Source organism: Macaca thibetana, chromosome 13 (assembly GCF_024542745.1).
Source record: "Macaca thibetana thibetana isolate TM-01 chromosome 13, ASM2454274v1, whole genome shotgun sequence".
In the NCBI taxonomy this organism is placed as follows: Eukaryota; Metazoa; Chordata; class Mammalia; order Primates; family Cercopithecidae; genus Macaca; species Macaca thibetana.
Window position 1 is genome coordinate 43119498 of NC_065590.1, and position 17094 is coordinate 43136591.

The window sequence follows — 17094 nt, forward strand, 5'->3', positions numbered from 1 at the left end:
ATTACTGTGTTTTCTTAATATTTGTTATGTGATTTTTTTTTTTTTTTTTTTTTTTCTGAGACAGAGGCTTGCTCTGTTGCCTGGGCTGGAGTGCAGTGGTGCAATCTCGGCTCACTGCAACCTCTGCCTCCCAGGGTCAAGTGATTCTCCTGCCTCAGCCTCCTGAGTAGCTGGGATTACAGGTGCCCACCACCATACCTAGCTAATTTTTGTATTTTTAGTAGAGATAGGGTTTCACCATGTTGGCCAGGCTGGTCTTGAACTCCTGACCTCAAGTGATCTGCCCACCTCTGTCTTCCAAAGTGCTAGGATTACAGGCATGAGCCACTGCGTCCAGCCTGTGATATCCTTTTTATGGCTGGTTATATTCCTTTTTTTGAAGTGCACATTATCTAATACGAATGTAACCATTCCAGTTTTTTTGAATAGTGTTTTTATAATGTTTCTCTTACTATCCTTTTGTTTTTAACATATCTGTGCCTTAATATTTAAAGTTAGTTTCTTATACCCAGAATGAAGCTGGATCTTGCTTTTTTGCCTTAGTCTGACAATTGCTGTCTTTTATTGACCTATTAAACCATTTAAATTTTTTTATATAGTTAGATTTAAATCTGTCATCTTGCTAGTTGTCTTGTTTGTTCCTTCTGTTTTTTGACTGATTTTCCCCTCTTTTTTCAGATTAAATGTTTTTTATGGTTTCATTTTGTTTAATCTTTAAAGTTGGTGTACTAGCTATATTTCTGTTTGTTTCTAGTGGCTGCTCTAGGGATTATAACATACATCTTTAAGTTTACCTTTAAATAATATGATGACATTACTTCCCTGATTGTATAAGAACTTTACGACAGGATACCTGTTTTCTCTCTCTCCTACTGTGTGCTATTGTTGTCATACATTTTACTTTATGTATTTTTTAAAACCCATGATACCTTGCCACTGTTTTTGCTTTAGATTATCAGTTATCTTTTAAAGTGATAAAAATGACGAAAACAATGCCTTTTACATTTATCCTCATTTTTATGAAAAAATGAGGGTAAATTTTTGGAGCTCTTCATTACTTTGCTTGGATCTGTCCGATACCATACTCTTCTGCCTGAAAACATTCCATTCATATTTCTTGTGTATATACTGCCAGCAATGAATCACCTCAGTTTTTGTTTGAAAAAGCCTGTATTTCCTCTTCATTTTTCAAAGATAGTTTTGCTAGATGTAGAATTCAGTTCAATTGTTTTCTGGCTTGCACAGTTTTCAACAAGAAGTCTGCTGTAATTCTTTGTTTTTTGCTGTATTTGCCTTCAAAAATATTATCTTTGATTTTCAGCAGTTTCACTATGATGTGTCTAAGTTTTGTGTGTTTTTGATCATGCTTGAGTTTCTTCTGTACTTCTTGGACCTGTTGTGTGTTTCCTTTTTTATAGTTTCAATTTCTCCCTTAAGATTTCAGTTTCATTAGATCCTTTAACATGTTAATCAGTTATTTTATTTTAGTTATGTTATTTTATGTTATGTTATGTTATGTTATTTTTGAGACAGTCCCACTCTTTCGCCCAGGCTGGAGCACAGTTGCGTGATCTCAGCTCACTACGACCTCCACCTCCTGGGTTTAAGCAATTCTCATGTCTCAGCTCTGGGTAGCTGGCATGCGCCACCACACCCAGCTAATTTTTGTATTTTTATTAGAGATGGGGTTTTGCCATGTTGGCCAGACTGGTCTCAACTCCTGACTTCAGGTGATCCACCCACTTCAGCCTCCCAAAGTGCTGGGAGTACAGGCATGAGCCACTGCACCTGGCCTAATCAGTTATTTTTATATCTCCCTCTAATCGTTTCAACATCTGGATTATCTCTGAGTCTGATTCTGTTGGTTGCTTTATTTCTTGACAGTGGGATATTGTTTTCTTTTTTGTATATTTTGTAATTTTTTAATTAAATGCTGAACCTTGTATGTAGAAGAACAGTAAAGACTGTGAGGTAAATAGTGTTTATGCATGGAAATGGACTTACCTCTTCTGTCAGGCTATTTTTGTTATGGTTTGAATCAAATTATTCAATAATCAAGCTGGGTTTCTGTTTTGTTGTTGCTGCTGTTATCCTTAGTATGCCAGAGGCTTCCAACTCCTTCAGTAGTAGGCTGCTACTCCCTTGTGTTTAATGTAGGGCCTGAGGTGGTGTTAGAGGGTTTTTCTCAGTGTTTGTTTCACCCTCATCTTTTAGTCATCTCTGTACATCTGCACTATAGAGCAGGAGTCTTTCTCTAGACTCTCAGTGCTGGGCTCTTAAGGGTAATAGGGGAAATATCTGTTCTTCTTGTCTGGTCTCCATCTTAGGTAGAGTCTATATACCTGGCCTTGAATGTGGAGCCCATACTTCTGCTCACAACCTCTGCTTTGATTGGTGCAAGATCCTGGGCTTCAGGTGTTTTTGTCCCTTCCTTCAGCAGCAGGCATGTTTTTTTGTTTTGTTTTGTTTTGTTTTGAGATGGAGTTTTGCTCTTGTCTCCCAGGCTGGAGTGCAACGGCGTGATCTCAGCTCACTGTAACCTCTGCCTCCCGGGTTCAAGCAATTCTCCTGCCTCAACCTTCCAAGTAGCTAGGATTACAGGCATGCACCACCATGCCCAGCTAATTTTGTATTTTTAGTAGAGACAGGGTTTCTCCATGTTGGCCAGGCTGGTCTCAAACTCCTGACCTCAGGTGATCCACCCTCCTTGGCCTCCCAAAGTGCTGGGATTATAGGCATGAGCCACCGTGCCCGGCCCAGGAGCAGGCATGTTTTGTTCCTGCTTTCATACAGTGACCCCAGTGGTGAAAGTTTGGTGCCCCTTCTCAGTGACTTAGGCCTTTTACTTTGTATGAGAATAGAGTTTGGGGGAAATGGATGGCATTTGTTTCTATTCCCTTGTGGCAACTAATCACCTCCTGAATACCTGTGCTACTGAGAGTGGATTTATATGGTCTTCTCCCTTTGATCCTCCTGTTTCTTCTGAGTACCTCCTGGAGGCCGTGAAGTAAAACGTGCATGAGTGCAAACTCTCATTATGGCTAGGGTTTTCACTTACCTAAATCTATCCTAGCCCACGTTTGGCCTTTAGGAATCTGTTAAAATTTTAGTTATTTTCTTCTTACTTGCTTCTCTTGTGGTCACCTCTTGTTTTTATGCTCTGCCAAAAGTGAGACAGTTCCTGTGTATCACGTCTCCTCAGAGGGCCTTTTCAGTCTTTGGAATTAGTTCCCTTGGTTCCCCTGATCTCTGTTCTCTGATGTCAAGAAAAATTATGATTTTATAGATTATCTCAGTTTTTTGTATTGTTAAGGTAGTAGCAATGTTCTATTGCAGCTTTCTAAATTTTAAATAAAAGTTTTTTAATGAATGAATAATATGATTAGAATGGTACTTTAGAAGTATTAATCAGAAAGTATATAAAACAGATTTGAGGCCGGGTGTGGTGGCGCATGCCTGTAATCCCAGCACTTTGGGAGGCCGAGGCTGGTGGATCACGAGGTCAGGAGATCGAGACCATCCTGGCCAACATGGTGAAACCCCATCTCTACTAAAAACAAAAAATTACCTGGGCGGGGTGGCGAGCTCCTGTATGTAGTCCCTGCTACTCGGGAGGCTGAGGCAGGAGAACCACTTGAACCCGGGAGGCAGAGGTTGCAGTGAGCTGAGATTGCACCACTGCACTCCAGCCTGGCGTCAGAGTGAGACTCCATCTCAAGGAAACAAAAAACAAACAAAACAGATTTGAAATAATATGGCGTGTCCTCTATTTGGAATACCTGTTTCTTTTTCCCCTTTGAAGACTGAACACCTCAGGTGGGCAGCTTAGGAAGCCATTAGACATCATTGTGTAAATGTCCTTCACTTGAGTTCTATAGCATTCATTGTCCACTTTTTGGAACACCAACCAGCTTTTAGACAGTTATCTCCCCAAAGGGACTTTGATTCATCTTTGTACACTCCAGACAGCAGTGAATCTGATACATTCATTCAAGCATACACACACACACACACACACACACACGCACACACACACTTTCAGAAGAGTGTTATACAGGTAGTAGAGGAAGGTAGTTGGCTGGTGGCAGGAACCAAATTTTATAAACTGAGAGTAAAGAAGTACAGTCTCAAGTTTAGGTGACTGAAGAAATGTATAAAGGTAATATGGAAAGAATAGTACCTTTAGGAAAAGCAGGGGTGAAGGAAGGTTTGGGGGAGTATCTTAGGTTTTTAGGGCCCCCATAATAAATTACCACAAATTGGATGACTTAAAATAATAGAAGTCTGTTCTTTCCCCGTTCTGGAACCTAGAAGTCTGAAATGAAGGTGTGGGCCAGGCTCTGCTCCCTTTGAAGACTCCTGGGAAGAATTCTTCCCTGCTTCTTTCCAGCTTCAGGTGGTGGCTGTCAGTCCTTTGCATTCCTTGGCTTGTAGTTGCCTCATGCCGGTCTCTCTGCCTGGTCTTCACATGGTTGTCTTCCCTCTGCGTGTGACTCTGTGTCTGAATTTCTCTCTTCTTTCTTGTATAAAGACCCCGGTCAGTGGATTTAGGTCCCACTCTAATCCATTATGACCTCATGAGGTACCAGGTGGACATGAATTTTGAGGGGACACTATTCAACCCAGTACAGGGGCCCTGGTAGTTAAGAGGATGTTACCATAAATTATACTTACTAGGATGACTAAAATAAAAAAAAAAAAAGCAAGTGTTGGTGAGGATGTGGAGAATAAATTAGAGCCTGCATACACTGCTAGTGATATTGTAAAATGATGCAGCCACTTTGGAAAACAGTTTAGCATTTCCTCAAAAGATTAAACCTGGAGTTACCATAAGACCCAGTAATTCCACCACTAGGTATATACCCAAGTATATTGAAAACATTGTAAAAAGAAATGAAATGCTCAAGCTGGGTGTGGTAGTGTGTGCCTGTAGTCCTACCTACTCAGAAGGCTGAAGTGGAAGGATTGCTTCAGCACAGGAGTTCCAGGTTACAGTGGGCTACGATCACACCACTGCACTCTAGCCTGGGTGACAGAGTGAGACACTGTCTCTAAAAATGAATAAATAACAAAAAGAAATGAAGTACTGATTCATTCATAAACAAAAGCATTATGTTTAGGGAAAGAAGCCAGTCACAAAAAGCCACATATTCTATGATTCCATTTCTATGAAATGTCCAGAATAAGCAAATTCAGGGACAGAAAGTAGATTAGTGGTTGCCAGGGACTGGGGAAAAGGGAGAGTCCAGAAGGACAACTTTTGGGTTTGGAATTTCTTTTGGAGGTAATGATAAAATGTTTATAAATTAGCAGTAATAGCTGTGTAACTATGAATTTACCAAAACCCAGTGAATTTTATATTTTGAAAGAATGAATTTTATGGTATGTGAATTATATCTCAAAGCTGTTATTAATAAAAAAAGATAAAAAGATAAGAGGATGTTTGATATCTTTTTAGGGTGAAGAGAGACAAACCCTTGGGTTTGGGTGGTCACAACTTTGCTTAATTCAGTTACATGGTGATCTATACATGGTTCTTTTACAGCAGTTTATTGGAACTCATCACATTTTAATAAACTAGTGCATATTAGTACATTCTAATGAAGCATACTAATATAAAATTAGTACATTTAAAATATAGTATTTAGCCCAAATTTGTCTTATAAATAAAATGGTATATAATTTCAGCTGTGTGAATTCTAAAATATAAGCTAAAAGATGGTTTTTATTTTATTTATTTATTTTTCTCAGAAAGTTTCTAGGTTTTTTTTTTTTTTTTTTTTTTTTTTTTTTTTTTTTTTATACTTTAAGTTCTAGGGTACATGTGCATAACGTGCAGGTTTCTTACATATGTATACTTGTGCCATGTTGGTGTGCTGCACCCATCAACTCGTCAGCACCCATCAACTCGTCATTTACATCAGGTATAACTCCCAATGCAATCCCTCCGCCCTCCCCCTTCCCCGTGATAGGCCCCGGTGTGTGATGTTCCCCTTCCCGAGTCTAAGTGATCTCATTGTTCAGTTCCCACCTATGAGTGAGAACATGCGGTGTTCGGTTTTCTGTTCTTGTGATAGTTTGCTGAGAATGATGGTTTCCAGCTGCATCCATGTCCCTACAAAGGACACAAACTCATCCTTTTTTATGGCTGCATAGTATTCCATGGTGTATATGTGCCACATTTTCATCCAGTCCGTCACTGATGGACATTTGGGTTGATTCCAAGTCTTTGCTATTGTGAATAGTGCCGCAATAAACATACATGTGCATGTGTCTTTATAGCAGCATGATTTATAATCCTTTGGGTATATACCCAGTAATGGGATGGCTGGGTCATATGGTACTTCTAGTTCTAGATCCTTGAGGAATCGCCATACTGTTTTCCATAATGGTTGAACTAGTTTACAATCCCACCAACAGTGTAAAAGTGTTCCTATTTCTCCACATCCTCTCCAGCACCTGTTGTTTCCTGACTTTTTAATGATCGCCTATCTAACTGGTGTGAGATGGTATCTCATTGTGGTTTTGATTTGCATTTCTCTGATGGCCAGTGATGATGAGCATTTTTTCATGTGTCTGTTGGCTGTATGAATGTCTTCTTTTGAGAAGTGTCTGTTCATATCCTTTGCCCACTTTTTGATGGGGTTGTTTGTTTTTTTCTTGTAAATTTGTTTGAGTTCTTTGTAGGTTCTGGATATTAGCCCTTTGTCTGATGAGCAGATTGCAAAAATTTTCTCCCATTCTGTAGGTTGCCTGTTCACTCTGATGGTAGTTTCTTTTGCTGTACAGAAGCTCTTTAGTTTAATTAGATCCCATTTGTCAATTTTGGCTTTTGTTGCCGTTGCTTTTGGTGTTTTAGACATGAATTCCTTGCCCATGCCTATGTCCTGAATGGTATTACCTAGGTTTTCTTCTAGGGTTTTTATGGTATTAAGTCTAACATTTAAGTCTCTAATCCATCTTGAATTAATTTTCGTATAAGGAGTAAGGAAAGGATCCATTTTCAGCTTTCTACTTATGGCTAGCCAATTTTCCCAGCACCATTTATTAAATAGGGAATCCTTTCCCCATTTCTTGTTTTTCTCAGGTTTATCAAAGATCAGATGGCTGTAGATGTGTGGTATTATTTCTGAGGGCTCTGTTCTGTTCCATTGGTCTATATCTCTGTTTTGGTACCAGTACCATGCTGTTTTGGTTACTGTAGCCTTGTAGTATAGTTTGAAATCAGGTAGCGTGATGCCTCCAGCTTTGTTCTTTTGACTTAGGATTGTCTTGGCAATGCGGGCTCTTTTTTGGTTCCATATGAACTTTAAAGCAGTTTTTTCCAATTCTGTGAAGAAACTCATTGGTAGCTTGATGGGGATGGCATTGAATCTGTAAATTACCTTGGGCAGTATGGCCATTTTCACAATATTGATTCTTCCTATCCATGAGCATGGTATGTTCTTCCATTTGTTTGTGTCCTCTTTTATTTCACTGAGCAGTGGTTTGTAGTTCTCCTTGAAGAGGTCCTTTACATCCCTTGTAAGTTGGATTCCTAGGTATTTTATTCTCTTTGAAGCAATTGTGAATGGAAGTTCATTCATGATTTGGCTCTATGTTAGTCTGTTACTGATGTATAAGAAGGCTTGTGATTTTTGCACATTAATTTGTATCCTGAGACTTTGCTGAAGTTTCTTATCAGCTTAAGGAGATTTGGGGCTGAGACAATAGGGTTTTCTAAATATACAATCATGTCATCTGCAAACAGGGACAATTTGACTTCTTCTTTTCCTAACTGAATACCCTTTATTTCTTTCTCTTGCCTGATTGCACTAGCCAGAACTTCCAACACTATGTTGAATAGGAGTGGTGAGAGAAGGCATCCCTGTCTTGTGCCAGTTTTCAAAGGGAATTTTTCCATTTTTTGCCCATTCAGTGTGATATTGGCTGTGGGTTTGTCATAAATAGCTCTTATTATTTTGAGATACATTCCATCAATACTGAATTTATTGAGCGTTTTTAGCATGAAGGGCTGTTGAATTTTGTCAAAGGCCTTTTCTGCATCTATTGAGATAATCATGTGGTTTTTGTCTTTGGTTCTGTTTATATGCTGGATTACGTTTATTGATTTGCATATGTTGAACCATCCTTGCATCCCAGGGATGAAGCTCACTTGATCATGGTGGATAAGCTTTTTGATGTGCTGCTGGATTCGGTTTGCCAGCATTATATTGAGGATTTTCTCATCGATGTTCATCAGGGATATTGGTCTAAAATTCCCTTTTTTTGTTGTATCTCTGCCAGGCTTTGGTATCAGGATGATGTTAGCCTCATAAAATGAGTTAGGGAGGATTCCCTCTTTTTCTGTTGATTGGAATAGTTTCAGAAGGAATGGTACCAGCTCCTCCTTGTACATCTGGTAGAATTCAGCTGTGAATCCATCTGGTCCTGGACTTTTTTGGTTGGTAGGCTATTAATAATTGCCTCAATTTCAGAGCCTGCTATTGGTCTATTCAGGGATTCAGCTTCTTCCTGGTTTAGTCTTGGGAGAGTGTAAGTGTCCAGGAAATTATCCATTTCTTCTAGATTTTCTAGTTTATTTGTGTAGAGGTGTTTATAGTATTCTCTGATGATAGTTTATATTTCTGTGGGGTTGGTGGTGATATCCCCTTTATCATTTTTTATTGCGTCTATTTGATTCTTCTCTCTTTTCTTCTTTATTAGTCTTGCTAGCGGTCTATCAATTTTGTTGATCTTTTCAAAAAACCAACTCCTGGATTCATTGATTTTTTGGAGGGTTTTTTGTGTCTCTTATCTCCTTCAGTTCTGCTCTGATCTTAGTTATTTCTTGCCTTTTGCTAGCTTTTGGATGTGTTTGCTCTTGCTTCTCTAGTTCTTTTAATTGTGGTGTTAGGGTGTCAATTTTAGATCTTTCCAGCTTTCTCTTGTGGGCATTTAGTGCTATAAATTTCCCTCTACACACTGCTTTCAATGTGTCCCAGAGATTCTGGTATGTTGTATCTTTGTTCTCATTGGTTTTGAACAACATCTTTATTTCTGCCTTCATTTCGTTATGTACCCAGTAGTCATTCAGGAGCAGGTTGTTCAGTTTCCATGTAGTTGAGTGGTTTTGATTGAGTTTCTTAGTCCTGAGTTCTAGTTTGATTGCACTATGGTCTGAGAGACAGTTTGTTATAATTTCTGTTCTTGTACATTTGCTGAGGAGTGCTTTACTTCCAACTATGTGGTCAATTTTGGAATAAGTGTGATGTGGTGCTGAGAAGAATGTATGTTCTGTTGATTTGGGGTGGAGAGTTCTGTAGATGTCTATTAGGTCTGCTTGCTGCAGAGATGAGTTCAATTCCTGGATATCCTTGTTAACTTTCTGTCTCGTTGATCTGTCTAATGTTGACAGTGGGGTGTTGAAGTCTCCCATTATTATTGTATGGGAGTCTAAGTCTCTTTGTAAATCTCTAAGGACTTTCTTTATGAATCTGGGTGCTCCTGTATTGGGTGCATATATATTTAGGAGAGTTAGTTCTTCCTGTTGAATTGATCCCTTTACCGTTATGTAATGGCCTTCTTTGTCTCTTTTGATCTTTGATAGTTTAAAGTCTGTTTTATCAGAGACTAGTATTGCAACCCCTGCTTTTTTTTGTTCTCCATTTGCTTGGTAGAGCTTCCTCCATCCCTTTATTTTGAGCCTATGTATGTCTCTGCATGTGAGATGGGTCTCCTGAATACAGCAGACTGATGGGTCTTGACTCTTTATCCAGTTTGCCAGTCTGTGTCTTTTAATTGGAGCGTTTAGTCCATTTACATTTAAGGTTAATATTGTTATGTGTGAACTTGATCCTGCCATTATGATATTAACTGGTTATTTTGCTCGTTAGTTGATGCAGTTTCTTCCTAGCTTCGATGGTCTTTACATTTTGGCATGTTTTTGCAATGGCTGGTACCGGTTGTTCCTTTCCATGTTTAGTGCTTCCTTCAGGGTCTCTTGTAAGGCAGGCCTGGTGGTGACAAAATCTCTCAGCATTTGCTTGTCTGTAAAGGATTTTATTTCTCCTTCACTTATGAAACTTAGTTTGGCTGGATATGAAATTCTGGGTTGAAAATTCTTTTCTTTAAGAATGTTGAATATTGGCCCCCGCTCTCTTCTGGCTTGGAGAGTTTCTGCCGAGAGATCTGCTGTTAGTCTGATGGGCTTCCCTTTGTGGGTAACCCGACCTTTCTCTCTGGCTGCCCTTTAGATTTTTTCCTTCATTTCAACTTTGGTGAATCTGGCAATTATGTGTCTTGGAGTTGCTCTTCTTGAGGAGTATCTTTGTGGCGTTCTCTGTATTTCCTGAATTTGGATGTTGGCCTGCCCTACTAGGTTGGGGAAGTTCTCCTGGATGATATCCTGAAGAGTGTTTTCCAGCTTGGTTCCATTTTCCCCCTCACTTTCAGGCACCCCTATCAGACGTAGATTTGGTCTTTTTACGCAATCCCATACTTCTTGCAGGCTTTGTTCATTTCTTTTTCTTCTTTTTTCTTTAGATTTCTCTTCTCGCTTCATTTCATTCATTTGATCCTCAGTCGCTGATACTCTTTCTTTCAGTTGATCGAGTCGGTTACTGAAGCTTGTGCATTTGTCATGTATTTCTCGTGTCATGGTTTTCATCTCTGTCCGTTCGTTTATGGCCTTCTCTGCGTTAATTATTCTGGTTATCAATTCTTCCACTCTTTTTTCAAGATTTTTAGTTTCTTTGCGCTGGGTACGTAATTCCTCCTTTAGCTCTGAGAAGTTGGATGGACTGAAGCCTTCTTCTCTCATCTCGTCAGTCATTCTCCGTCCAGCTTTGATCCGTTGCTGGCGACGAGCTGCGTTCCTTTGGAGGGGGAGATGCGCTCTTATTTTTTGAATTTCCAGCTTTTCTGCCCTGCTTTTTCCCCATCTTTGTGGTTTTATCTGCCTCTGGTCTTTGATGATGGTGACGTACTGATGGGGTTTTGGTGTGGGTGTCCTTCCTGTTTGTTAGTTTTCTTTCTAACAGTCAGGACCCTCAGCTGTAGGTCTGTTAGAGATTGCTTCAAGTCCACTCCAGACCCTGTTTGCCTGGGTGTCAGCGGTAGAGGCTGCAGAAGATAGAATACTGCTGAATAGCGAGTGTACCTGTCTGATTCTTGCTTTGGAAGCTTCCTCTCAGGGGTGTACTCCACCGTGTGAGGTGTGGGGTGTCGGTCTGCCCCTAGTGGAGGATGTCTCCCAGTTAGGCTACTCAGGGGTCAGGGACCCACTTGAGCAGGCAGTCTGTCCGTTCTCAGATCTCAACCTCCGTGTTGGGAGATCCACTGCTCTCTTCAAAGCTGTCAGACAGAGTCGTTTGTGTCTGCAGAGGTTTTTGCTGCTTTTTTTGTTGTTGTTGTTGTTCAAAAGATGGTTTTTAAAGTCATACTACCATATTGTTTCATATGTAGGAATAGTAAAATGAATTTACCTAAGTTTAAATTTTTAGCAGAGAACATTGCTGAAAAAAAATCCTCCTTTTAGTGTTAGGGTAAAATATGATTACTATATTGACCCACCTACAAACTAAAAAACATCTTAATTCTGCCATATTTTTCTGTTGATTTCAGGTATGATCATGTTGACACATTGTTTTTTTGTTTTTTTGTTTTTTTTGAGACAGTTTCACTCTTGTCGCCCAGGTTGGAGTGCAGTGGTGCTATCTCAGCTCACTGCAGCCTCCACCTCCCAGGTCCAAGCAATTTTCCTGTCTCAGCCTCCCGAGTAGCTGGAATTACACGTGCCTGCCACCATGCCCTGGCTAATTTTTAAATTTTTAAACATAATCTGTTTATTTGGAGTGGCTACATTGTATATTGAGCCAGATTAGTAGCTAACATTTTTTTGAGTACTTGCTTTGTATCAAGCACTGTTTTGCATTCTTATGAGTCCTCTTTTTTAATTCTCACAGCAGCCCTTTGAGATAGATAAATTAAGTAACTTGCCCAACATCACATAGCTTAGAATGGGAGGAGCTGGGATCTGAACCCAGCAGTCTAAGTTTGGAAGCAGCCTTTGTTCTTAGTCACTGAGCTATTTTAGCTCCTTTAAAGTGGATTAAGATATTGAATGAAAGGTTCTCAAGATTTGTATGAGTAGTGCAGATCACAGTTGAAAAGTGTAAGCTTGAGTACTATGCCAGAATTGGATATGTGGAGGGACGGTAAATATATGTCTCAGGGAATGGTGGAGACATATGCAATTCAGAGGACATGACCATAATTATCATTATTTTCCCCTACCAGTATGAGGTGAAGGCTCCCGTTCCTTCTGCCTGTTTCAGGAATATTTGTAAGCAAATGACAAAAATGCACGAAGCTATATTTGATCTCCTTCCAGAAGAACAAACACAGGTGAGTAGTAATTCCTAAAACTATTCATGTATATATAACATACAATATCTGCAGAATTGGGGTGGTTTTACATGCTTTTGGCACCGTTAAGCTGTTCATGTTCCAATATGATTATCATTTTTTTAAATCGTTACATTGACTGGTAGAACATGGATAAAAATTTCTACTTTCTAAGTGCTCCTTGCAGTGACAGACCAGAGCTATAGCTTTACTATATGATAAACAATTCTAAAAAGTAGATTTTCTGTTTGTCCATGATCAGTAGTCCCAGATTCTACTTACGTCATTTATTGTGCTGTTCCTTGGAAAATTAGAGTTGGCCTTTATCAATTAGTAGCAAAATATGTTATGGTGATTGTAATTCAAATTGGCTATGGGAAGAATTAGTGATAAAGTTAATAAGATTAACACATGTAATTAACTCAATCTGCTTTATTGTTAGATCAGCATAAGTGATCTGTAATAAAGACAAACTAGGAAAAAGAGCAAAATGCAGGGTCGGGGAGCCTTTGGCACCTCTCAGCTATGAAGTATCCACCCTTCTATCTCTACTGTATTCCCCTACAAAAGTATTATCACAGAGTTCGCTTCACTCTTCAGTAACAACTCTACCCCCTACACCCCTGTTCCCCTCTCCTGGAACTTTGAATTTTCCAGTATTCTCTTTTTTACCAGTTTTTTTTTTTTTTAAATTAATCTTAGCTTATTTCCTCCATATTAAGTGTGCCTAGTTTGTAGAATAAATGGTATAATATTAAAGTCTAGTTGCTGTATGACTAATGAATTTAACTTTCACTGGGATTTTTGCTATTCAGACAAGTTTGTTTATTTCAGTTTGTCTCTCTTACTTGGTTGAGTGCATGGAAATGGCATTTGGGAGCAGAGGGTGGCTTTCTTAGTACCTCTTGCCTGCTGTTGCTCCTGCTGGTCTCCTTTCCTATGCCACCTCAAACTTCATCCTATACTAGCTAGTAACATTTTCTTCATATTTCCCTAGGTTTTCATAAATCATACCAAACTCATGAATAAATATCATGGAACTCCTTTGGGACTCACTGAGGACTGAAGGGGAGCCATAAAATATGGCGGACCCACTAGGGTCGTCTCCTTTTTCCTTCTAATTTCTTCTTAGCCAAGCCATCCTTTCCATTCCACATGTAAGATCCTCCACCTCTGGCATTCTGACCTTCTGGATTTGCCATCTGAGTTCTAATTCTAGAGCAGGACTTAGCCAGATCAGAGAGCTGGGCATACAGGTACTTCATGTGTTTTTATCTGTGGCATAAAGGGTACTCTTGTCAAAGCTGGGCAAATGTTATTTTATGTCACTATTGCCACTTGAATACTAGTAATTCCACAAAACTTCCATAGATTGTTATATATATTTTCCCCACAGACAATGTTATTTCACAAAATCATTTCATAAATTCATTGTATATAATTTTAGGTTAGGTATTTCCCAAAGCTTGAGAGAACAATAAAATACTTTGAAGTGATTTCACTAGAATAGAAGTATGAAGGTACCTTTGCCTCTATCATTATGACATTCTTTCCCCTATCAACTTCCTACTTAATATATTACAAAATTCCCCACTACTTTTTATTATTTTTACTTGTCACAGTTGATCCCACTTACGGGATTTTTTTCCAAAAAGGAGTACTGAGGAGGTTAGAAAGCTTTTATCCAGCTAAGGAGAAAAAATGTAGTGAAATAGCAATAGAATACTTTCAGAGGAGGATTTTAAAAGTATATGCCAAAGCAAAGGTTTTGGTTTTTAAAAATACTTTCTCTAATGTTGATAACTCAGATATTTACATATTCTATTTCAGTAGAACTTTAAGAAACTTAGTTTTATTTCTTTTTCAGATGTTATTTTTAAGAATTAATGCAAGTTATAAACTCCACTTGAAAAAGCAGTTATCTCACTTAAATGTGATAAATGATGGAGGACCTCAAAATGGGTATGTTTTTTTTTTTAACATTTTCACCATATACTCCCATATTAAATTGTTTTAATGATTAGTTTTGATTATTTATGCCATCCTTTTCTGCTGTAATCACACCGAAGACCAACGTTGTAAAATCAGCAAGCTTTTGTGCTTTTTTTTGCCCCGTGGAAATACCTGTTTCTGTCTAACTATCTAAAAGTGGTGTATACATGGACAATTACTTACCTGACCTTATGTATCTGTTTTGAGGCAGTGTGAGTTAGTAGCACTTCCTTAGATACCCAATAGCTTTCCCCAATTCAAACAGGATTCAAAAGTCCTACTGTGTGACCATGTGAATGTCACTTAACCTCTGTGCCACATTTATAAAATAACAAGGATGAAATATGTCTTAATTCCTTCACAGGGTTATGAAAAATAATATATGTGTGTATATGTATATATTTTATTGTAAGCTGTTGAAAAAATTGTATATATTACTGTTAAAATAGCATAGTACATAGAAAGCATAGGATAGGATTTAGAATCTGAAAACTTGGGTTAAGTTCTAGTTCTGTCACTTACTAGCTGTTGTAACTTTGGGCAAATCACTTACTCCCCTCAGCTTAGGTTTTTTAGATTTGAAAATAGGGATGATGATAAAAGTTTCCTTAACAGGATTTTTGTGAAGAGTTATGTAGATAAAGATATGGGGAAGAGATTTTATAAAATTTAAAGCAGTGATCATTTAGTTATATCTTAGTATCAATTCTTTAGTGTGCTAAGGTTTTTAGGAATAAAATTTTATTCCCTGTTAAAGGAATTTCAGGCTCAAATTTCAAACTCATAAAGTTGGCCTTGCCATTTAAAAAGAAGTACAGTGAATCAATTTTGCAAAAAGCTATGTGAAAGCTTTGTTCTGTTGAATCTGTTAGGCTGAATTTAAGAGTTTTATGCAAGAATGATACTCTCTCTTATTACCTGATTCTTCTTTTTCTTTTTAAAGAATCATTTGTTTTCAAAAATTTCAAGGCCATGGAACATTTAAAGGACGATGATGAACACTGAATACCTTTTACCTAGATTTATCAACTGTTAAAATTTTGCCACATTCTCCCTGCCACTTTTGCTCCTTCTCCATCCCACCCCCATACCTCCCTTTTGCCGAACATCCAAAAAAGTAGGCTGCAGTCATAAAATTTAACCCTTAAATACTTTGGCATGTGTCTCTAAAAACAAGGACATTTTTATACAATCATAATACCTGAACCCCACCTAAGAAAACATCACATGGGTGACACTGTGTATCTCTGTCTTGATGTCAAATGATGCAAATGGTACATACATGAGAGACCTGCTCCTGAAAAGGTAATAGCATATGAGAAACTTAGAGACTCTTGGTAGAGATGTATACTGTGTACCCTAAAGAGGCTGTTCAAAAAAAGCTAGTAATATTTTCAAGGTCTACCCCGCTCATACCCTTTTACTTTTATTCCCATAACTAAATCTGGGTTGGTTAGTTGGGTTTTTGCAGACGAGTAGTTCTGAAGCATGCAAGCTAACTCGTTAGCTATTATTTTTCTTTTTTAATATATCTATTTGGAAGTCAGTCTGACCTTAGAGATCCTCACTGTCACATACTAACAGAAACTCATTCTTTGTAAGTCAATTCATGTCTTTGAAAGATGCCTGAAGATTAACCTCTATCCTCTAGCCAAGGACATAAACTACCTGCGTAAAAGGAATTTTTGTTTCTGAAATTGCACTAAAAATGTAGCTTTTGACTTTTTTTGACGTAAACATAAAATTAACCATTTTAAAGTGAACAATTCAGTGGCATTTAGTGTCTTCACAATGGTGCGTAGCCACCACTTCTATCTAGTTCCAAACATTTTCACTACTCCAAAAGAAAATCCTGTACCCATTAGGCAGTTGCTTCCTATTTCTCCCTCTCCCCAGCCTTGTACTTCTATTTTTATTTTTTGAGACGGAGTATCGCTCTGTCACACAGGCTGGAGCGCAGTGGTGTGATCTCAGCTCACTTCAACCTCCACCTCCCAGGTTCAAGCGATTCTCCTGCCTCCGCCTCCTGAGTAGCTGGGATTAACAGGCACGTGCCACCACACCTGGCTAATTTTTGTATTTTTAGTAGAGACAGGGTTTTATCATGTTGGCCAGGCTGGTCTCAAACTCCTGACCTCAGGTGATCTGCCTGCCTCGGCCTCCCAAAGTGCTGGGATTACAGGCATGAGCCCACGCCCAGCCCAGCTCTGTACTTTTTAATGTAATTTTTTCCCTCTATTTTAAAATATTTTAAAAATAGAGACATACAGAGAATAATAAAATATTTATATTTCTACTACCCAGAATTGATCATTAACATTTGTCATTTTCACTTGAAAAAAATATTTATTGTATTTTTAAAATGGTATTCAAAAAATTGCATTCCAGATGAAGCTGAAGTACACCTTTACACCTCATCTGCAGTTCCTTTCCCTTTTTCTCCTAACCTTTAGGTAACATTTCCAGTGAGTTTAGTCTACATTCTTTCAGTCTTTCTCATTTACTATACCTAGATTTATGAAAAATATGTAGTGCTGTTTTGTAAATTTACTTATATGGTATATTGCATATATGCAGCTTGCTTTCTACTTGGCATTTTTACTGATTTATCTCTGTTGATCTGTGGAAGTTGTCTGTTTTTGACTGCTGTATAGTCAAAACCACCTTTTTTTTTTTTTTTTTGGAGACAGGGTCTCATGGTCACACAGGCTGGAG

At 38.4% G+C, this 17094-nt stretch overlaps 1 protein-coding gene across 5 annotated transcripts in view; it reads left to right on the top strand.

The window, feature by feature from the left end:
- Positions 1–17094, top strand: part of VPS54 (VPS54 subunit of GARP complex) — a 131704-nt gene that overhangs the window by 112041 nt on the left and 2569 nt on the right. For 4 of the 5 annotated variants that reach the window (XM_050753442.1, XM_050753444.1, XM_050753443.1 and 1 more), the window contains 2 exons: positions 12280–12387; positions 14255–14349. In XM_050753442.1, the coding sequence (XP_050609399.1) occupies positions 12280–12387; positions 14255–14349 (203 nt within the window). Of the gene's footprint in view, positions 1–12279; positions 12388–13384; positions 14127–14254; positions 14350–17094 lie in introns of those variants that run through there. The other variant, XM_050753445.1, reaches the window with a different exon arrangement.